General features: G+C 35.6%; 2 protein-coding genes across 2 annotated transcripts; both read left to right on the forward strand.

Moving 5' to 3' along the window:
• Positions 1-2,893: 2,893 nt before the first annotated feature.
• On the forward strand, positions 2,894-10,537 carry LOC117721586 (olfactory receptor 5B2-like). The gene is made up of 3 exons (XM_034520374.2): positions 2,894-3,052; positions 3,811-3,884; positions 9,482-10,537. Exon 3 carries the CDS (start codon positions 9,500-9,502, stop codon positions 10,442-10,444), a length of 945 nt encoding a protein of 314 aa, XP_034376265.1. The 5' UTR covers positions 2,894-3,052; positions 3,811-3,884; positions 9,482-9,499; the 3' UTR covers positions 10,445-10,537.
• Positions 10,538-15,990: 5,453 nt separating this feature from the next.
• LOC117722333 (olfactory receptor 5B2-like) lies at positions 15,991-22,746 on the forward strand. The gene is made up of 3 exons (XM_076918135.1): positions 15,991-16,201; positions 18,762-18,826; positions 19,315-22,746. Exon 3 carries the CDS (start codon positions 19,332-19,334, stop codon positions 20,307-20,309), a length of 978 nt encoding a protein of 325 aa, XP_076774250.1. The 5' UTR covers positions 15,991-16,201; positions 18,762-18,826; positions 19,315-19,331; the 3' UTR covers positions 20,310-22,746.
• Positions 22,747-23,547: the final 801 nt, after the last annotated feature.

A 23,547-nucleotide genomic window follows, 5' to 3' on the forward strand; every position in this document is an offset into this window, starting at 1 on the left:
TTTGGAATTTAAAACCAACAGAATGACCCAGCTAGTTCTTGGTCCCTAGCATGTCATATGACATTATAATCTGTAATTTCATTCATTTGTATATGTTTGTATAAATGTATATATGTATATATGTATGCCAGTGTGTGTGGGTCCCTTGTGTGTAAAGACCAGAAGTCAACCTCGATGCATTCCTCAACCATATTCTATGTTACTTCAGCATCCTCCATTCTACTCTCTTGATCCATGGATCTGCTTTTATGCCAATACCATGATGTTTTTGTTACAGTGGTTCTGCAACGTATCTGGAAATCAGGCATGTTATGATTCCAGTATTGATTTGTTTATTAGTTTTTGTATTTTTGATAAATTTCATAAATATATACAGTGTTTCTGGGTCATATCCACCTTTAACTTTCCCTTTCAACTCCTCCTATGCCTGTTCAACAAGGCTATTGCCATTAATTTTTGCTGACACCATAACAAGATAGTAAGACAATATTGATGAGAACACCACACACTATAGTTTCAGAGTATCGAGAACTTAGTCTCAAGCTGATCAGAAAGCTCTCCATCCGAGGGCTTCTCTTCCCAGGGCTGGAAGGTCTTATTCAGGCTGCTAACGGAGAAAGGAGGACAGCACTCTTACCCAGAATCCTGTATGCTACAGTATAGACCTGCCAGGAAAAATGTACTCACTGTTGCAAAAGTGGAGGGCTGTTATGCAGATAGTAAATCTCTTTCTGATTGGATCTGAAGCTTTCGTTTGATCTTTTTTACCCAGAATAGCTTTGGATAGTCATGGTCTTTTATAATTCCATATGAAATTTTCTGTTTTCTGGTCCTATGGAGACCATCATTAAATGTGTATATAATTTTAGTAACATATTTCAGTACATGTATAATATATCTGAATACACATTCATTTAAGAGCTATTCATAATGTCCACAATGTACAATCAGTAAAGTTATCCATCAACAAATGAATGGATAAAGGAAATACAGCAGACATATATATTTTTTTTTGGCCATAAAGAAAGAAATCTTATTTTCAGAACTATAACTCATGTGAAAGTGAAATAAGTTATTCTCAGAAAGACAAATATCCCATTTTCTGTCATGCCAGAAGAGTAAATAAAAGATATATTAAAAAGTCAGTGGAGGGATGGGGTTGCCATCCCACAGTCAAAAACTCTGACCCAGAATTGTTCCTGTCTGAAAGAACTGCAGAGACAGAAATGGAGAAGAGCCTGAGGAAAAGGAGGTCCAGTGACAGGCACAAATTGGGATCCAGCTCAAAGGGAGCCCCCAAGGCCTGACACTATTACTGAGGCTACAGTGTGCTTAAAAACAGGGTCCTATCATGACTTCCCTCTGAAAGGCCCAACAAGCAGCTGAAAGTCAGATGCAGATATTTATAACCAACCAGTGCACAGAAGCTGGTGACCCCTGTGTTTGAATTAGAGAAAAGCTGGAAGAAGCTGAGGAGGAGGGCAACTCCATAGGAAGACCAGCAGTCTCAGCTAACCTGCACCCATGAGCTCTCTCAGACATTGAGCCACCAACTAGGCAGCAGACGCCAGCTGATATGAGGCTTCCAACACATATACAGCAGAGGAATGATGGATCTGGATTCAGTCAGAAAAGATGCACCTGTCAAGAAACTTGAGGTCACAGGGCATGGGGAGGTTTGGTTGGTGTGGGTTTGGGTGGGGCCATCCTCTTGGAGACTGGGGAGGAGGTATGGGATGTTAAACAGTCAGAGGGTGGACCAGGAGCAGAACAAGGTTGGGGCTGTAAAAAGAGAATAATAAATCAACCTGAAAGTAGTAAGTAAACTGACAACTAGGAAGAGTAAGGAAGTGGGGAGAGAGGTTAAAGGAGAAGACAAGACAGGAGATGGTACATGGGAATCAATTGTATTGAAGCATAATATATGTATGAGAGGGAATATCAATATAAAATTCATAAATGTGTGTATTTTATGTGCATTAGTGCTTAGAATAATAACTATTAATTATAAATATTAAATATGTATGATTTTTATTACTGTATACTAATTGTGCAACCAAATGAGCTCAATTATTATAAGGCATACAATTTTATTTGAAAGTGTGTGGTTACTTTATTTTTTTACTCCATTTCCTATTATAGTATACTGTAGCAGTCCTTTTACTTTCACTTCCTCTTAGTTCCACATGAGAAAGAAAACATGAAATATTTGATCTTGTGACAGTTAACTTATTTTATTCACTTACAATGATGATGTCTGCTTCCATCTACTTTTCTGCAGAAAACATAATTTCATTCTTTATGGTTAAAAAGAGATATTTTCTTTACCATTCACCTGCTGATAGCCATGTGGGCTGATTTCATAATGACCACTGTGAGAGGTGCTATAGTAATCATGGGTGTACAAGTGTCTCTATAGTAAGTTGACTTTGGTGGTTTGCATATCTTCCCAGAAGTGCATATCTCCATATATGTAGATTATATTATAGTTTCATTTTTATTCTTTTGAGGAATCTTCAGTACTGGTTTCCACAGTGGCTGAATTAATTCAGATTCTTTCCATGAGGCTTTAAGGGTTACTTTTTAACATCTGGCATTAACAGCATGCAGGTAAAGGAAAAAAAACCTTGAAAATGAAAGGCTTTCAACTAAAAAAAAAAAAAGAAAAAGTATTCCATGTAGAAAGTAAAAAATAACCACAGATAATACTAACACATCATTTTTATTTCTATGAAGTTGAGATAGGTCTCCACAGACAGTTTAATTGCTGATCCTCTAGGCAACCTGCATGAGAGATTTGTCTGTCCTCCTGGGCATGTAATCTCTGAAGGATGTTATGTCTGTATAAATTTCCTGGATCCTTTGCATTGTTTTCTAGTGTGAGACGCCAGTTGACCTTGCCCTAAGATGGCGCTGGCTGCCTGAACGCCAAGTTGTAAACAGGTCCTAATTTGGCATGAGGTTGTTGCGTGGTGATATGGGCCGATCTGACGTAGGTCACTGTAGAGACGCCACGTGGCCGGAGTGCATTGGCTGGCTACAGTGATTTAAGGTGGACACGGGGAAGGCTTGGGCCGCTTGTCAGAATCTTGTTGAGAACCTGAGTAAACTGCTTTGGGAAGGACTCCGTTGTATTGCGTCTTTCTGTTGGTCAGATAGCAGTGCGTGACATTCTAGAATCTCAAAATGTCTCAAAATGTCTCAAAATCTCAAAAAATCTCAAAATTTGACCCAGTTTTCAGTGGAGTAGTTAAGGACTTTTGATGGTCATTTATTGGTTTTAAGGTAAAAGGTTGCTGTGGTTCTCAGTTTTTTTTTTTTTTTTTTTTTTTGAAAAGATTCATTTTTGCTACTCTTTAATTGTGTTCATGAGTGCATATGTGAGCATATACACCTGCAAAGGCTAGGGGGTTCAGATTGAGTGGAGTTAGAGCTATAGATGGTTGGGAGGCTCTTGAGGCAGGTATTTGGACTCAAACTTAGGTACTCTGAAAGAGCCAAACATGTTCTTAACTCATGATCCATCTCTTTAGCTCCATGCTAAATGGTTTTTTAAACACACACTTGCATATTACTATAGGCCTATAGCATTAAAAAATTATATGCCTCAGCTAAGAGTGAGGTCAGTATCTAGAATGATGACCTTCTCTTAAGTTGTTCATAGCTTTACAGAGTGTTCAGACTTTCTTCTACTTGCTCTAATAGCAGGACTGTGTGATAGGTTGAACATTTTATAACTTCTATTTAACCATCTGTTGCTATTGAACTTCAGTTTTTGTGACTGGTAACTAAGAATAACTTCTTCAGCAGGATCCTTTTCCTTCATTGGATGGGATTTGCAATTGCATCTCAAGTGATACTGTTTCATCTTCTTTGAAGTGAAGGTAAATTCCTAGTTCAATCCTGTCTGTGTTTTATTTAGAATGTGGAAATATATGGCAAGCTCTGTAATGATCCAAGAGTAATCATTTACCACAAATTCAATATATTACCAGCTTTCTATTATGCTGTGAGTTCACGCCACTTAGTTAAAATCTAGGAAAAATCACAATATTTAAACAATAAGAGATACTATTATTGTAGTCATTTGAAATTCTGGGATTTAGATAGTATTTCTGTAAAGAAAATGTGTATCACATGTTTTATATTATAACTATAGAAGATGAAAGGAAAAGGACATAAAGGTAAAAGAGAGATTAGTAGGAATGGGGAAAACATGAAATAGGAATAGATGGGTGAATGTGAACAAAATATGTAACCAAAGAAGTGTCACAGTGAAACCTGATACTTGTAGACTTAATTATGATGAAAGGGAAAAAAGGACAGAGAAGGCATTCAGTAATGCTGGCAGACAATGAGCAAACCAGTAAATGGAAAATGCTATTTATTGAACATTTTGTGGTCTTGGTGATTTGAATGAGCAATGTCCCACATAGGTCGAGGAGTTTGAACACTTGGTTCCCAATTGGTGCTGCTACACAGAGGATGTTTAGTACAGGCTGACTTGCTAGAGGAAGTATTCCATCAAGGGCAGGTTTTGAAAGTATATGGCATTTTCCTATTTCTAGTTTTTTCTCTCTGCTTCATGCTTGTAGTTGAGGATTCAATCGCTCAGCTTTCTGCTCCAGCCAACATGTGTGCCTGTTGCATTCCTTGAACCATATGCTCAAATAAAATCTTCCTCTTATAAGTTGTTTTTGATCATGGTGTTTTATCACAGCAAAAATTAATATAATTTTCTACATGTGTAAAATGTTATGCTTAACTTTGTGAAGACACTTAATAGCGCTTGTCCTCAAGCAGCCTACTTTTTAGTACAATTCCTCATGTTGTGGTGACCCTAACCATAAAATTATTTTGCTGCTACTTTATAACTGTAACTTTGCTGCTGTTATGAATGGAAATGTAAATATCTAATAATCAGCCAGTACTGAAGTCACTACCCACAGGTTGAGAACCACTTCTTTATAGGCTCTTACTTAAAAGGTATTAACATTTTGTAATAAAGAATGCATACCAAGACTGCCACTGCACCTCCAGTGAAGTCTGTGTGACAAGAGTAAATCTTGGATGCTGACTCCTGAGGTGAGTGCTTCAAAGGGAGCCTATCTCCTGGAGAGCCATAGCAGCCCATGAAAAGGATGTGTCCCAGATTTGTTTTTGCTATTACTTGGGAGGGGGTGTTTCTGTGACACATCTCTTGTATTACTAATCTTTTTTGGAAATATTCAGTTTGGAGAAAAGGGTATGATTGAAGGGTCTATCAGATTGAACACTTCATGTTTGGCTACATAAGAGCAATAGGAAATAATGCTGGAGAGTTTAGAAAAGAAAAAGGTTTTAATGAAACAGCTAAAAGGAAGACAATTAGAAAGGACAAAGTTCATTAGGAATATCTATTACAGGTGTATAGTACAACAGCTGTTTCATTGTTATTTGCAGGAGTGTATGATGGACAAGGCAATAGATGTGTAGAGGTTAATGGAGCCAGAGTTCTTTGTCAGACTTTGATTTGGCTGGAGAGAGTCACTAGGGCATAATCACCCTGATACCTTCTTTTAAGGCTATAATAAAAAAGCATTAAGAGACACAATTCAAAGGCTGGATGTTAGTTTGTTAGGCAATGGGTTACAGACACCAACATCTAAGAATATACTAACCTCAGACAATACTGATATCATCTTTGTGAAATCACCATCTGAATCCAGATGGGTCTTATGAAAAGTTATTTTCTGTTTGATGTTGAAATTGGCCATGTGAAATTGGCCAATTTTGGCTATTGCATAATGCTTAACTTCCTTTTTTTCTGTTTAAGAGTTTGATGCTTGCACTTATGAATTACACTCAGATTCAGCACTCTCTTGTGTGTGTGTATGTTTGTCACTCGCCGACTCCTTGCCCACTTGGTCTGGTTCCCTGGTTCTTCCTGGATGTGGAACCCCTGACTGGTTTACCCACAGACCAAGACATACAATTTTTATATTATGATCTAACATGGACACACACACACACACACACACACACACACACACACCACTTTATATTCATGGCAAAGCAATCAAACAAACCAAAAAAAAAAAAAAATAAGTCATGGAGCTTTACTTCTTCATTTGAAATTAATGGTTAATTTATGCTTTACTTTGAATTAATTATGTATGCAAATACATAGAACAAAAGGATGGACTGGGTATTAGGACTATCCTGTACCTCACTGGTACAAATTGGCATAATTATGTTCTAATTGTATTTTGAGAGAAAAGTTTCATTTTAACAGGAAAGGTGATGTGTAGGAGGAGCTAAGGTAGGAGGAGTACTGAGAGGAAGAAAAGGAGTAAGAAAAGGAGAAGAAGAAAGAGAGGAGAAGTTAGGTGAAGAAAGAGAGAAAGAGGGGGGAGACAGGGAGGCAGAGGTTCAAGTATCTCCACTAGTCAAAGATAGTTGTTATATCTAGGTTGGTCAGTGGGTTACACCTCTGATTGAACATTTCCAAACTTATAAAGCCTATGATTAACATTATTTTTAAAAAATGTATAAATGCAAAAAGGAAAAGGGGGCTTGGGATAGGGGTTTCCTAAGGGGGGTGGGGAGGAATGGGGAAAGGGGATGCCATCTGAAGTGTAAATAAAATATCTAATAAAAAAAGTTGTTTTTAGTAATAGTGATATTGAACTTAAATTTTCAATAAAGTTATACTTTGATCCACTATTCATCATATGTTATTAGATCATGGTTTTCTATAAGTAACATATTTTGCTGTAATAAACTGGTAAATTTAATTTCCAAAGTCCCATCTATAATACAGTTATAGAGGGCTTTAATGCCAAAGATTTAAAGAATGCAACCATTTATAACACATGTATATACTATTGTCTGTCAATATTTAAATAATGTTTCATGAAAGTTTTATTAATTTACAGCAAATATGATTTGTTATCTCAATATCTCTTACTCTTTAACATTTTAAAGAATATTATATTATATTGAATGTAAATTGAGATATATTGAATGAAATTATATTAATAAAATGTAGTTCCATTAAAATACCAATAAAATGAATATGAATTATTTTGTTCCTCTAAGAGTCTTCACCTCTGTAGTATCTCAGAACACGTATTATTCGTGATATTGCTAGATTTTTTTTATTAGGGATTGTTCTTTAAGTTCTGTTTTTGTTGAGCTTTTCTTCATAAGTTGATTCATACACCAAAAACTTCCTGATGTAATGTAGGTTCTAAGTGCCATGGTAGACTTAGAGGCAGAAACAAAATTTAACCAAGGCTTCTCTAAGTTTTTATCAGATACTCAAACATATAAGTATACTAAAGATTTCCCAATAACTACAAAGCAGCTATTTTTTTTTCTATTTGAAAACAACTTATAAATCATGTTCACACTATTTTTGTGAAAATGTAAAACTTTAACTACAAATTACTGGTTCTAATAGTCAGGCTGGTTTTACAATGTCATGCTAATTTATATTTATAGAATTATGCCATGTTCTGTCTAATAATTATCATCATATATGTTTGTATATATATTCTAGGTGCATTGAATAATAGAGAAACAAAATTTAAAACAAAATAACTTATATTACAGGCTTATTAAAAAGACTATTCTGAAGTCTACTATACTAGTATATAATAGTATAGTATACAGTATAATATATTATATAGTATAATATATTAGTATATTGAAGTACTTCAATATACTATACTATATTGAAGACAATACAGTATTGGGCACAGAGGAGAATGTTGCTGGTTTTATCTTTAGAGAAAAAGGCAGTCTCCATATGCATGTCTCTGCATTTGAATAGGCAAAATCATAATGTTTTCAATGTAGTCCTTATACCCACTGTTTCTAGATGTCCATATTTGTATATCCTAATGTTTCTGTGTTGTAACTTTCCTACTGACTAAATTGTGATACTTTCTTTCCAGTTGTGCTGTAAATGTAAGTGTAGGTTGGTGTGGCTCCCCTAAAGGTGGTGACTTGGAAGTGAATTTTGAGGGTATTTTGGATATAAGATTACAGAATGTACTCATAGCTTGTATGTGGAAAGAAGTGAAAGAGCCCAAATGGAATAATCATAGTATTCCGTCATTTTTGGAGTTATTTCATTTGGCCAGGTATACAAAGTATATTTTGAAAATTGAGGTGGTACCAGTTGGCATAGATAGACTATTCTAAGGAAGCTAAAAGAAGAGAATTATATAAAGTTGAAGGCCTTTTCATGATGTGATTATACTGTTGAGTAAAATTTTATAACTTTCAAAGTATTATCATACAGTAAAAGGACAGTGCATAATTAGCATCTCATTGTAAAATGTCATATTGTTTATATTCATTAAAATCATATATATACTTAAATAAGTTTGAAATTAAGTAAAAATTACCCATATAAGGTTTCTCTAAAAATATGATTAAAATATTTGTGTTGAGTTTCTTTTGATAGCTTGTTTTTTTCCTTCAAGATACTCTATGTATTATTACTACTCAATTAATAAAAATATTTGTTTAGTAATCTTATACTTACAATTTAATGTGTCTTAGCTGTGAGGCAGAATCCTTAGTGATTTAAACATATCAACCTTTTTTCATTCCCCAAGCATAGTTTTGATGGACAATTTTTATTCATATTTTAAACTGAGGTACAGAAAGGTTGCTATTTAGCCAAAGTTACATGATGTGTAAGTGGATGCATCAGGAACAAAGTGCAGACAGGTCAGTGCCACAGACTATATTCTGTATAATTACCGCATGCTATCTCTCAGAATGCTTGTATGGTCTTAGATCACCTTTAAAAATATCCACAAGAATCATGCAATGCAGCAAAAGTACAAAAATACAATGTTTGTTTTCAATTAATTAACTCAATTCTTCAGTTTCTTATTTTGTTGAAAGGGATAAGTAAAAATAAGCCTTTTGTTTTATTCTGTACTGCTTTCCTCAAGGGATGTAGCAGGTGTAGTTTGCTCAATTTGTTTAAGTGATAAATAAGTGTTATACACTTTTTTGGCATGTCTTTTAAAGAGGACTGTTATCTGTGAAGAGTTAAAGGATGAATACATTTCCTTAGATATACAATGTATTCCAGCTGTATGAATGAGTATCTCATTTCTCATAATGATACATACAAAAGACAGTGATGGACCACTGTTCTCAGGCAATAAGACAGGAAGAGTTTATTGTTGAAACAAAATTTCATCCTAAGTGAGAATATGTGGTTGATATTTTGAAGATACCTGAGTGGTTATATTGAATATCTGAGTGATGGTGAAAACTAATAGACAACTCACAGAAAGTTCCAGAAATTACAGTATAAAAAAATGAAAGGATTATGAGAGTCTAATGGTATTGGAAATGTTGTGGTGGTAGTAAAATTATACAGATAATGTCATTTGATTGACATGAGTGATCTTGCATCAATACTTGTACAGCAACAACATATTTACTTTGCTTTATTTATTTATTTTTATAGGTGAAACACAATTTCAAAATGTCATACTTGGAGAATAACACTAAGGTTACTACATTTATACTTTTGGGATTGACTAACAACCCAGAGCTGCAAGTCCCTCTGTTCATAACGTTCAGTCTCATCTATCTCATCACTCTGATTGGGAACCTGGGCATGATGGTGTTGATCTGGCTGGACTCCCGCCTCCACACTCCCATGTATATTTTCCTCAGTCAGCTCTCTCTGGCAGACTGTGTTTACTCCTCCTCTGTGACTCCAAAAGTGATGGCTGGGCTTCTCACAGGGGATAAAGTTATCTCCTATGGAGGATGTGTTGCTCAAATGTTCTTCTTTGTGGCTTTTGCCAGTGTTGACTGCTTCCTACTTGCTGTCATGGCTTTTGATAGGCATGCTGCAGTGTGCAAGCCCTTACATTATACCACAACTATGACAGCTAGTGTGTGTGCTCGCATGGTGATTGCCTGTTATGCCTGGGGTTTGTTTGAGTCTGCTATACATACTGGATTCACCTTCTCCCTCCCCTGCTGTGCTAATGTGGTCCATCACTTTTTCTGTGATATACCTCCAATCTTGGCTCTTTCTTGTTCTGATATCTATGTGAATGAGATTGTGCTCTTTATCTTAGCTTCATTCAATGTCTTCTTTGCTCTGATAGTTATCCTGACCTCCTATGCATTCATATTCATTGCTATTCTGAGGATGCGTTCAGCAGAAGGACAGAAGAAGGCCTTCTCTACTTGTGCATCCCACCTCACTGCTGTCACCATATTCTATGGAACAGTTATCTTCATGTACCTACAGCCCAGTTCTAGTCATTCCATGGACAATGACCAAATGGCATCTGTTTTCTATACCATAGTAGTTCCCATGTTGAATCCAGTTGTCTATAGCTTAAGGAATAAAGAAGTTCATAATGCTTTCAAGAAAGTTGTTGAGAAAATGAACACTTTGTTGAGCTCCTAATTTCTTTAAAAAAGATTATGTATTTTATTGAAAACAGCTGAACCATGATTTTGAAAAACATGTTGATAAAATATTAAACCTTTCATCTAAGTATTATTTTGGTTTCTTCTATTTTTTTTTTTTTGCTAAAGTATCACATCCTTTTCTTAATGACTTAATTATTTTTACTTAATACCAAAGGTTTTACTGCCCCTTGGTGGTAGTCATTTGGAACTTGCTAATAATGCAAAGTTACTAAGCTGAATTATTGCAAATCTGACAGTGTATATGTAACTTCCTGCTTTCTTCCATCTCTGTCAGAAGGAAAGACACTTCAATGATCCCCTTTAAACATGCTTTCCTGCTGACACTTAGCCATCTCTTCCTATGTTTTCCCCCATCTATTTTAGACATAGTCTCCTGTAATTCACACTAGTCTCAAACTCACCATATTGTAAATATTGACGCTGAAATTCTCTGATCCTCTTACCTCTGTCTATCTTAAGTATTGATAATAGGTGTGAGCCATCAAAAGCACAAAGGTGTGGCTTTATGTTCTGTTTCCTCTGGTGGGGTATAGGGCACAGGGCTTTCTGCATGTTAGACATGTTCTTCACCAGCTGCGATATATCCCTGTTTTAAAAGATAGAAATGCACATCAATACATATAAAAAACCAAAAGAAAGTCTTTAAAGTAATGCAGACTATACTTCAGATGGCTCAACAAGATTAACAGGACAGTGAAAAATAGCAAAACTAGTTGCTTTGTGTGCAAGGGTAACTTTTCAGTGCCCTTATCACTTTTTTTTCTTTTAGCTTTGATGACCTTGGTTTTTGGAAACAAGATCTTACTATGTAGCCATGGTTGACTTGGAACTCATGATGTAGAGCAGGCTGCCCTTGAACTCACAGAGATCCACTAGCCTCTGCTTCCTAAGTACAGGGATGAAAGGCTTGTCAGCACTTAACTTTGTTTCCGGAGATTTAAAATCTGTATGGTTAATCAGTAATCTATTGTTGTGTAACAAGGTTCCTTAAGATTTAATGGCTTAAGACAATATTTGAGTATTTATGTTATCATATGAACACTGACATTCTTCTATTTATATTTATATTCACTCATGAGGTTCTTTATATTATATGAGGTCTACTGAACTTGAAAAGCTAAGGTAGTTTCACTATTTTATTTGTGGTGGACATTAGTATTTTCTGGGTATGTTTTCTTTATCTCTACCTTATTCTATGGTGTCTGGGCCAGCTTGTTGGCAGACACAATCGGGAGAGTATTTCAAAATTCTGAAAGTAGAGTAAAAGACTTCTTCAAGCCTAAGCCTAAAAATTGTCCTTCAAAAATATCATCTCTATGGGTTACTGCAAGTCTTATACCTTACTTGTAATTCATATCTGAAGAAAAAGTGACCAACTCTTGGAAAAAGGAGAAGCAGAAAGTTTATATTCATAAGGTGGTATAGTCTGGCAACATTAGAATAATTTGGCTGATCTAAAATGCTAAAATTAGAAAACAAATAGTGGCCCAAAACAATCTACTTCTCAAACATCAGTACATAGTGCAGCAATGTGAAATGCACTATTCTCTGTGTTGAGACATTCTCACTTTGGAATGAAGGTTCTATTAAAACACAGACATATTTATACAAAAGAAATATACTTCACAAAACCCCATCTCTCTTTCTTTTGAACATAAAATTTCTTTTGTGTTTCCTTTATTGGAAGTTATATGCATAAGCCCATGAAATATGGAGATTGTTTTTTTTTTTTTTTTTGAGACAGAATTTCTCTGTATACCCTTGGCTGTCCTGGAACTCACTCTGTAGAGCAGGCTGAGTTTGAACTCAGAAATCCACCTGCCTCTGCCTCCCAAGTGCTGGGATTAAAGGCGTGTGCCACCACTGCCAGGCCTGGAGATTGCTTTTAATATGATTCTGAGCATATATAAGTGACACTTGCACACTCATTTTTTGACCCTCTATTCTCAGAAGCCAATCTCTAGTCTCAGTCTATGTGTCCTACAACAGGGGTATGTGTAAAGAAAACATGGTAGTAGGCACAGTAAATTTCGATGCAGCCCAAAATAAGAAATTATAACACTGTAAGGAGAAAGCTGGGCACTATAAATAATCAGGTTGAGAGAAATAATGCAGTTTCAGAAAGATGGTTATCACATGCCTTCTTTTATATAGTATAAAAGCAAGAATAAAAAAGCTGAGAGTGCTAGATTTACTTCATAGAAAGGGTATGTGGGGTGTGGGGTAGATCAAGGGAACTAGATAATGTAATAAAAGTAGACACAGCTATAGAAAAATTAATTCATGAACAAAAATGTCATAGGAATACTTACTATGATAAATAATATTTAAATCAACCAAAGAAATGTAGAAGAAACAAATTGGTAATGTATATTAGGAAATCTTTTTTTTTAGCAATAATAATTAGTATCTACAAAAGTATATACACAACATTTCAGTTTATGTCTTCACTCTATTTTGGTCGTATATACTTCCACTGTTATTCATTATTAGCTTCTTTACCCCTTACTCATATATAATGACCTTCTTTTATTCTCATGTATTTTTACCTCTAAATATCACATATGAGAGATATGTGTTGATGAGAATGGTTGCTTTCAGTTTCATGACTGATAGTTTTAAAATTTTGAAGTGATATGAATTACCCTTGCTTTAAAGTTGAATAGTACATAATTTTATCTATCATCTATGTATCATCTATCATTATTTATTTATCATAGTTTATTAATTTGTTGATAGATACTTCAGCTAATTATATTACTCAGCTCTTTTGAACAGATTATCAATAAACATGACTATGAATGTATCTTTATATCAAAGTGAATTTGTTTTGGGGGATACTCTATAAAACTAAGAGTAGTGTATCAAGATCCTAAGGTAGTTTTACTTTCAATGTCTCTTTTCAAAAAAGGCTATCATTAATCTCTTTTCTTACAGTCCAGTCATTATACCCTCCTTCTGGTCTGCCCTCCAACAATTCCTCATACCATTCTTCCCCCACCCCCATCTCCAAGAGGATGTCTTCAACACCACAACATCCCACCTCTCTTCCTCATGCCTCAAGTCTCTTGGTGCTTCTTCACTCGCAGAGGCTAGACTTCTTAGGTGCTTCTTCACTCACAGAGGCTAGACAAGGCAGTCCTCTGCTGTATATGTTTTGGGGGCCTCATACTAGCTAATGTATGCTGCTTGGTTGATGGCTCAGTGTCTGAGCTATCTCAAGGGTCCAGGTTAATTGAGACTGCTGGTCTTCCTATAGGCTTGCCCTCCACCTTAACTTTTTCCAGTTTTTTTATCATTCAACCACAGGTGTCCCAAACAATCCATTGGTTGGGTACAACTATTTGCATCTGTCTCAGTTAGCTTCTTGTTGTGCCTCTAGGAGGGCAGCCATGTTAGGCTCCTGTCTGTAAGCATACCATAGTATCAGTAATAGTGTCAGGCCTTGGATCCTGCCTTTGACTTGGATCCCAGTTTGGGCTAGACACTGGATGTCCTTTGTCTTAGTCTCTTCTCCACTTTTTGTCCCTGTGGGTCTTTTAGACAGGGACTATTCTGGGTCAGAGTTTTTGATTGTGAGATGGCAACTCCATCCCTCCACTTGTTGCTCTGTCTTTCTACTGGAGGTAGACTCTACAAGTTCCCTCTCCTCAATGTTGGGTATTTCATCTAAGGTCCCTCCCTCTGAGTCCTGAGAATCTCTTACTTTCCAGGTTTCCAGAGAGGGTCCCCCAACCTCTTTCCTCCTGAGGTTGCATATTTCTATTCATTCTGCTGGCCATTGTTCTGTAATACAGCTTGAGGTCAGGGATGGTAATTCCCTTAGAAGTTCTTTCATTGTTAAGAATAGTTTTTGCTATTCTATGTTTTTTTCATATGAAGTTGAGAATTGCTCTTTTGATGTCTCTGAAAGATTGGGTTGAAATTTTGATGGGGATTTCATTGAATCTGTACATTGCTTTTTATAGGATAGCGATTTTTTTTTTTTACTATTTTAATCCATGAGCATGGAAGATCTCTCCATTTTCTGAGGTCTTCTTCAATTTTTTTCTTGAGAAACTTGAAGTTCTTGTCATACAGATCTTTCTCATGTTTTGTTAGAGTTACTTCAAGATATTTGAATGTCTTTTAATTAATTTCTATATTGAGTTCTATAGTGGACACATTGATTTTTTATTGCCATCAGCAGTGTATAAGGATTCTTATTTTCAAATTAATTTTCTGAAATCAGCAACATATTGCTAAAATAATCATAAAAATAATATTTAACTGAATAAAAGTTTAATCATTATTCATGACTTGTCTTTGAGAGACATGAATTAATATCTTTTCACTCAAGACAGAGCACCAGAAACAGACCAAAAACTGATGCCCCCCAAAATTTATCCTGGTGAAGAAGTGAGTATATTGCAGGCTCTAATAGGAGCAGGATGAGAGGTTGCTTATAGCCTCAAATCATGGGATATTCAAAGGCAGCTGCATGACTAAAATTCTGCTCTAGATCAATGAAAACACAAAATCTGAATATAATTTGCAGACAGCCACAAATTTCTCTTCTGCTTATAACTAGATATTTATATAATGTATGGTTCAAGAATCATGAATTTTGTAACTTTCTAAACTTTGTGACTTGTAAACTCTCATACAATTGTAAGTTTTGATAGCTTCCCAAATCTTATGAATGTTCCCCCTCTCTCTAAAGGGGAAATATTTTATTGTATGGCTTAGCTACACAATAAAACACAGGCACAGACGGACATACACAGAGACACATACAGACACAAACAGACAAATGAATGGATGGACACACAGACACACACACACAGACACACACACACACACACACACACACACACACACACACACACACGTCTATTATTCCTCAACAAGCTGATGTGGGTAGGTCTCTATAGAAAATGTAATTACTACTTCTCTAGGTAAATAGAATGAAGGCCTGTGGATGTCCTTTTAGGTACCCATTTCTCTGCAAATTTTATGCATATATAAGATAGGTGTTTGGCATCCAACATGAATATGTATGACATAATTTTAGAAGAAACAATCTGTGTGCCAAGGGCCTTTTGGTGTTCATTTCTTAAAAATATACATTGCTATTTTGTAAACTTTTATCTCACAGTTGGATATTAATGAGTCTGAAGCAACATCCAGCTCAAACAAATATCCAATTAAAATTCATATTCAAGTTCACAATGATGTGCTTCTTCCTACTGGGGTTACCTGCTGCTTTACAGAGTGCTGTCAGTCTTCTGTCTATTTTTTCTCACAGCAGCTCTGTGTGCCATGTTAGAGTCTATTCTGTAACCATCACATAATAATCACCTTTTCCTTGTATCTGCCTATCTCTGGAGAATTTTTTAAACTAGTCATTAGGGCATAACTTCTTCAAAAGGATCTTTCTTTGAGAGGTACTTCCAATTTGAATCCCAAGTGACACAGTGCCACCTTCCTTAAAAAAGGTAGGTTTCTAGCTTTAAGTTTTGCTTTGTTCAGACTGTAGAAACAGAAGAACTTTTGTATAAAGTTGCAATGGTAACTATTTTCCTATGGAATGATCAGAGTTTAGCCTTCTGGCATGTAATATCCTTCTGAGTTCATACTTTTCACAAGGAGCCTAAAAATACAACTGTTTCCTCTACTTCCAAATAGAAGATGATATCATTCTCTTTCAAATCTATTTTTAAGACAATGTTGAGAACATGGAGCATGCTCAGTAAGTGAATTTTGACATGATGAACACACAAATGAAGTCTATCCATAATCAAGTACTTAACTGTCTGTAAAACTACTTAGCATGCATTTCTAAAGCAACATTCTTGCAAAACCCTACATGAGCTTTTTTAGCCTCATGATCAAGTGGTCTGTGAATATGGAATTTATAGCTAGAAGTACAATTTATATTGTGACAGGGAAACACATCTATCTATCTATCTATCTATCTATCTATCTATCATCTATGTATTATCTATCTATCTATCTATCTATCTATCTATCTATCTATCTATCATCTATCTATTCAATCTATGTCTACATATACACACACACTATCATGGATATATTCATAAAATACATGAAACTACCATATACTCCTGCATTTTTTACATTTGAAATCCATTTTATGATTCTTTTGTCTTAAGTAAGGTAGTATTTGAAAACTTTAAGCAGAGCAGTGTAATATAATACCAGTTATTTGTGTTAGAAACCATTACTAATAATACCAGGGTCATTTAACATCATTTAAAAAATTGCTGGTTTAATCCATTATTTACTGTCCATATGCATTAGTGGATTATGTCTTTTGATTTGAAAATATTATGTTTTAACAACCTGCAATAGCTTTATTCTCAAAGACTCATGTAAGAAAAATTCATGGAGAGAACAGTGCATATTAATAACATAAGTATAACAATAAATATATTTCAATTATGTTTAAATGTTATTATGTTGGTTATTATTCTTGGCTATGTTTCAAAAAGAGTAAGCATAGTATAATTAAAATGTTTTTAGACATAAAAATGGTTCAAGGCAATTCTTAAAGAAAGCTACTCAGACTATCTGTATTGAACTTAATTTAAAATATAAATTATAAGAATAAATTCTTATGAAAATAGCAACAAAAATGTATGAGAAGTCTTTTCTGTTCGGATATTTTATGTGGCATCTCTGATCAGGCATCATTAGAGATGCTTAAATTCTTAGTGGGATTGCTCTTCAAATAGCTGTTGTACAGAATTATGAATATTTCTTCAGTATTTTTTCCTAATAAATAATAGACTGCTTATGTGGTGTGTATGCTGCATGATAGGCACAAGAACAGGAAGAAAAATCAACCAAGGCTTTTCTGGGTTTTGATTGTATATCCTACAGATACTCAAGTGTATGGGTGTATATTTTTACAATAGCTATGTGGCATCTTATATCTTCATGTTTTTCAGAGGAAATTTTTTTTGGAGAATTTAGAAGTTATTAAATAAAAAAAGTAATTAAGTAAAGTTATTAAGCCAAAAACCGAATTCCAAGATGTAGTTTATAACCTAATGCTCAGGCACATTTTGCTACCTTGGATTAGTTTCCATGCAAAGAATTCTTGAATCATTCTGTACCTTCATTTATTTCACACCCCCCATCTCTTCATATTTATAGTCACAAGTCTCTAATTATTGTTTTTGTGATTCTGGGAAGTAAACCCAGGGTGTTGTTCATGGCAGAGAAACTCTTTATCACCCTGTGCTGCTCCCAACCACTGTTTTTATTACTTTTAGTTTTAGATAGCATCTTGCTGAGTTACTCAAGCAAGCCTTGGTCTCACTCTGTCACCCAGGTAGGAGTGACTTCACAATATTCCTGTTTTTTGCTTGCTAGATAGAATGACACTCTTTTATATGTTCAGCTCTATTTTAAGTACAGTAAGGCAAGGCACAGAGAAATAACCTTATAATATCAAAATATATTGTTTAGGTTCTTATACTCAAATATAGAATTTGTGGAGTATGAATCTATAAAACTTAGGACAACAGTGTCTGGCACAAAGAAGATTGATGCTATTGTTATCCTTAGGGTTAAAAACAGACACATTGATAACCAGTTATGTATGGAAGAAGGGTATATGGGGCCTTAACCCTCAGTGGTTAACTCTTGCTGATAGATTAAAAAAAAGAACAGTTATTGCCTTCAGTTTTATACCCCTTGTAATCTCACTAAATTGCAATGCATATATCTAATCCAACGGTCACTCAGATAGCCCTGGATAAACTGGATATGTCACAAACAAAATTAAGTTATGAATCTGGGAAAGGAACAAATAGAGAGGAGGAATGATTGGTTCCTGTCAAAAGAAGGTAAGAAATGGCAGTAGGACAGAATAACAGGAATGACTTACAAACACACGTGAAAATTTCAGAGAAGAAAGAAATAATGAATAACTGAAAAAGATGTAGTCTCTGCATGAATTTTCTCTATATTTAAAAAAGGCAAAACTTTAATATTTACCCTTCATCCCCACCATCTTTAAGCTCCCATATTTGCATATCAGATGAGATTTTTTCCCCAACATTCCCAGGAACTAATATGAAGTCTCAGTTCTTTTCAAATGTGACCCAATTGATAGAGGCTCTCCTGGAGCTAGTGACTGAGAATGCTTTGAGGGTACATGTTAAAGAGTACCCTAACTGTATGCTTATGGATTTTATGTGGAACAAGAGAGTAAGAGACCAAAAACTGAATTATGCTGGTATTATATTCTTGCTGATGAAACTTTATTATATTTTCAACAGATATTTCCCATGGGTTTAATACACTAAGGAGGTTATTTTATAATCAGATTATGTACCCAACTAAGGTAAGTGATCAAACCTGAACTTCAACAGGTTATGTTATAGCACAAGATGGCATTTCAAAATTTCTGCTTCTTATTACTTTTGAAACACAATTCTCTGTTTATTATTCAATATTTGTGAAAGTTTTATTTTGCTTAATTTTTTTGAACTATAGTTAGAAGATTGATTGCCTACATTGACTGCTTGAGTAATAGAGTTCAAATATTTTTTCTTTTTCTCATTTTCTTTTTTCCAATAACATGTGTACACATTATTTCTGTTATTAAAAGCATCATATATATTTAGTATGTTATTATTGTTGTTCATTGTTTGTTAACTATACGTTAAGAAGTATTCTGAGCAATTTAAACCTCAAACTCTTTACATTATTTTTCTCTGTTTTATCATGTGTTTACTTGTGAGGGTTACTGAGGATTGAACCCAGGGGCTCATGCACTCTGGGAAAGACATACTTCAGCAAATTGTTCATGTTCTTTCTTACTTTTGACAGGTAAATACAATATCAAAATGTATATGGCCAACAGCAGTAGAATGAATGAATTCATACTCTTGGGATTAACTGACAACCCAGAGCTGCAAGTCCCTCTGTTCATAATGTTCAGTCTCATCTATCTTATCACACTGATTGGGAACCTGGGCATGATGGTGTTGATCTGGCTGGACTCCTGCCTCCACACCCCCATGTATATTTTCCTCAGTCAGCTCTCTTTGGCAGACTGTGTTTACTCCTCCTCTGTGACTCCAAATGTGATGGCTGGGCTTCTCACAGGGGATAAAGTTATCTCCTATGGAGGATGTGTTACTCAAATGTTCTTCTTTGTGACTTTTGCCAGTGTTGACTGCTTCCTACTTGCTGTCATGGCTTTTGACAGGCATGCTGCAGTGTGCAAGCCCTTACATTACACCACAACTATGACAGCTAGTATGTGTGCTTACATGGTGATTGGCTGTTATGTGTTCAGTTTAGCTGAATCTTCTATCTACATTGGGTTTATCTTTGATCTCTCCTTCTGCCATTCCAATGTGATTCATCACTTTTTTTGTGATATCCCTCCAATTTTAAATCTTTCCTGCTCTGATATATATACAAATGAGATTGTGCTCTTTATCATAACATCCTTCAATGTCTTGTTTTCTCTGATAATTATCTTGAACTCCTATGCATTTATATTCATTGCTATTCTGAGGATGCGTTCAGCAGAAGGACGGAAGAAGGCCTTCTCTACTTGTGCATCCCACCTCACTGCTGTCACCATATTTTATGGAACTATAATCTTCATGTATCTACAGCCCAGTTCTAGTCATTCCATGGACAATGATCAAATGGCATCTGTTTTCTATACCATAGTAATTCCGATGTTGAACCCAGTTGTCTATAGCTTAAGGAATAAAGAGGTTCATAATGCCTTCAAGAAAGCCACTGAGAAATTGAAGTCTGCGCAACACCTATTTCTAATTAGAGATTTATACAGTTTATATAATTAATCATTTATCTATTATGTAGCAAAAATTGTCCCATATTTAATGGCTCCAGGCAATGGTTTACTATTGTACACACTTTTCTGGTCAGGGACATTTCTTTGTGTTTGCATCATGGGTCACTCATTGTGTTTTATAACTTACATGACTCCAGTTAAACTAAATGTTACAAGATAGTCTCATTTTCTTTTTGTTAATGATACTGGCTATTTTCTAGGTAATTTTTGTTCATATTCTCATGGTCTCTTATAGTTTAGAGCATGATCCAGTTGACTTACTTGAAATCTTCAGGCAATATTCTCACTGAACATTTTGTAAATTACAGGCTCCTTCAAATTTTAACTAAAATATACTAATTTCCTCAACCACTCTAAACCAGAAGATGGCAATTAAACCTCACCAACATTTAAATATAACAAGGAGATATTAACTTTTGAGAAAGGGGGTGAGAATGAATTTGTTATTTTTGGTTGACTAGAGTTTCCTTATATCAGAGTTAATATGGAACAATAATGCTAGTCTGCTAAAGAATACAAAATATGGCTAACATGTGGAGAATAAGGGGCTGTGGAATTTTTAGTCTTAATTGGAATGTACAGAATCTTCTCCCCAGGGCTCAAGGATCTTTGTGAAAAAGAGGAGATTATAAGAGGCCTAGGTGGTAGGTAAAATGAAGAAAACAGTGTTTTCTGGACACCAAATGGCACTTACACATATGTACATACTCTCATTTTGATAGCATGCAAAAGATCAGCACAATCTTAAGCCAGGCAAAGTTTGAGCACATATGGACTAGGAGGTAAAAACTTCTGGAAGAAGGAAAGTCAGTTTTCTTTAATGATGTGACCCTGGGCAGTTAAACTACAAAACAGCACAGGGTCTACTTGCAGGACTATCTTGGTAGAGGCACACAGTGGACCATATGTGACAGGAGGAAGAAAAAGTAAAATCCAAAGTTGGGATAGTATAGGTCGGTGGTTATGAGTGGAATTGGGTAAAAGGTTGGTTATTTTCAAACATATCTTATGGAAACCAACAAATAATAGAAATATCTAAAAGGAAACAAAATATGCAGACATACATAAATATTGTTTTTCAAATAGTAGGAGCTCGTGTGGAAGTGTAAAGACATACTGTCTATATTACTATGATTTTAGATGTTATGCTAGGGTACATGTCCACTTCTACTGTCTGCTTCTGTCATTTCTTGAAGTACTGAAAGTCTTTCTTTTTATTTCTATATTTTTCTTTGGAAAGAAAATAAAAAGAGATGGATATTATCTTCTTTAGTAATTTAGGTACTGGCTATACACAACACTATTGAGCAAAACCTGTTAAGAATTTAGTCTTATAGCCATGACTAGATGCAAAATTGCCATTGGTATTGAATGTCTTGCTGAATTACAAAGTAGTTATCTTTAATATATGTATTCTGGAAGAGAAAAACAGAGTAGAGTTTGGGAGTAACAAGTGGTCTGACTGATGCAACCTGAATCTAAACTTCCAAACTTATTTAAAAATAACTTAACTACTACTTTGATTTTTTTTAATCTCCTAGAACTTTTTCATTCATTAATTTATTTATTCACTTTACATTCCAGTAGCAACACCCCTTCTCTCCTCTTCTCCCATTCCCACTCTCCTAAATACCTCCATCAATTACCCATTTCTCTACTCCTCAGAGAATGGGAAGTCCACCTTGAGTACTGCCTGCTCTGGGACATCAAACTACAGTAGGACTAAGTACATATCTTTTACTGAGGCCTGACCAGTAAGTACAGCTAGTAAAAGTGAGTATGTATTGTAAAACCTGAAATCATTTCTACAGTAAATGATAGGCTGGGGCCATGTACCTGTACTGCCTTTTATCCTACCATGACCATAGTTTGCTATGGTCAGGCCCAACAGTGCAGTCATAAAATGGATAATAAAACCTACTGGATGACAGTCCACAATGGCATAGCAAGGCCCTGTCCTCCTCCTCCTCCTCCTCCTCCTCATCATCATCATCATCATTATTATTATTATTATTTATTTTTGGCCCTGCCCTCCTTAAAAGGAGGTAATATGGTCCCTCCCCAATGCTATGGTTATCACTGGACAAAACATCTATTGGAACTATGCCCTGCCCATTGATTATACTGATGTGGTGGTTCAAGATTGAGTCAGAGATATTGAAGTTGAAAAAAAGGATTGAACAGCTCAATCAAGCACAGTACCCAGAGATTAATTACTACCCTATTGCCCTCTCTGAAAGTCAGGGGGAATTGTATCTTGACTCCCAAACTAAGGAGGTACTTCAGATGCCATTTTCACTTCTTCATCAATCTGTTTCACCTCTTGCCCAAGACTGTTGGCTCTGCATACAAATTTGTGACCCCTGCTGCTTGCTTTTTTTCTATAAACACTTTTATAAATAAATCAAATACCTTCTTCCTTGCTTCCAATTGCTCTTTGATGCCTCCCATGCTGGTTCAGCTGTTCCCCATTCTTACTCAGGGAGTCTGCCTCTGGGCCTCCCCGTTTCCAAATAATTGCAGGGCAGATGTTCAGTTGGTTCATCCCTCCCTATGTGGGGCCAATATCTCATTACCATCTAACAGTGTGATCTACACTCTCCCAGGGATGGTATTCCTTTGTGCAGGAGGGTTGGTGTTTAACTACCTGCCCCCACCCCTAATGGACTGGGCTATGTGCCCTATCAATTCTCTCTCGTGACATAGGCATCATCCTGGAAGATGGGCCCTTACTCATCCCCTCATTTGATCTTATCTGGAGGAGGACCAAAAGGACAATCCAGATGATGCCCTTCCTAGTTGGATTGGGAGTCACAGCTGGTATAGCCACAGGATTAGCTGAAATTGGAGTGGACACCAACCTCTATCAAAAACTCTCTCAACAATTGGTTAGTGATATTAATCTTGTCTCCAGTACTCTGTTTGGTCTTCAAAAACAGCTTGACTCACTAGCTGAGGTGGTCCTTCAAAATAGACGAGGACTAGACCTTTTAACAGCCAAGAAGGGGGGTATGTGTCTCTTCTTACAGAAAAAATGCTGCTTCTATGATAATAGAGACAAGATCATCCAAAACAAGACAAAGAAGCTTCAGGAAGACCTAGAAAGGAGGCAAAGACCAAGACAACCCGTTGTGGTCTGGATTCCATAGTCTATTACCCTATTTCCTACCCCTCCTTGGTTCCTTTCTTCTCCTTCTCCTTATCTTGATTGTCAGGCCATGTGTGCT

The sequence above is a fragment of the Arvicanthis niloticus genome, chromosome 1 (genome assembly GCF_011762505.2).
Source record: "Arvicanthis niloticus isolate mArvNil1 chromosome 1, mArvNil1.pat.X, whole genome shotgun sequence".
Lineage (NCBI taxonomy): Eukaryota > Metazoa > Chordata > Mammalia > Rodentia > Muridae > Arvicanthis > Arvicanthis niloticus.

Coding starts and splice junctions, on each gene's coding strand:
- LOC117722333 (XM_076918135.1), top strand. CDS start 19,332: ATGTATATGGCCAACAGCAGTAGAATGAATGAATTCATACTCTTGGGA.
- LOC117721586 (XM_034520374.2), top strand. CDS start 9,500: ATGTCATACTTGGAGAATAACACTAAGGTTACTACATTTATACTTTTG.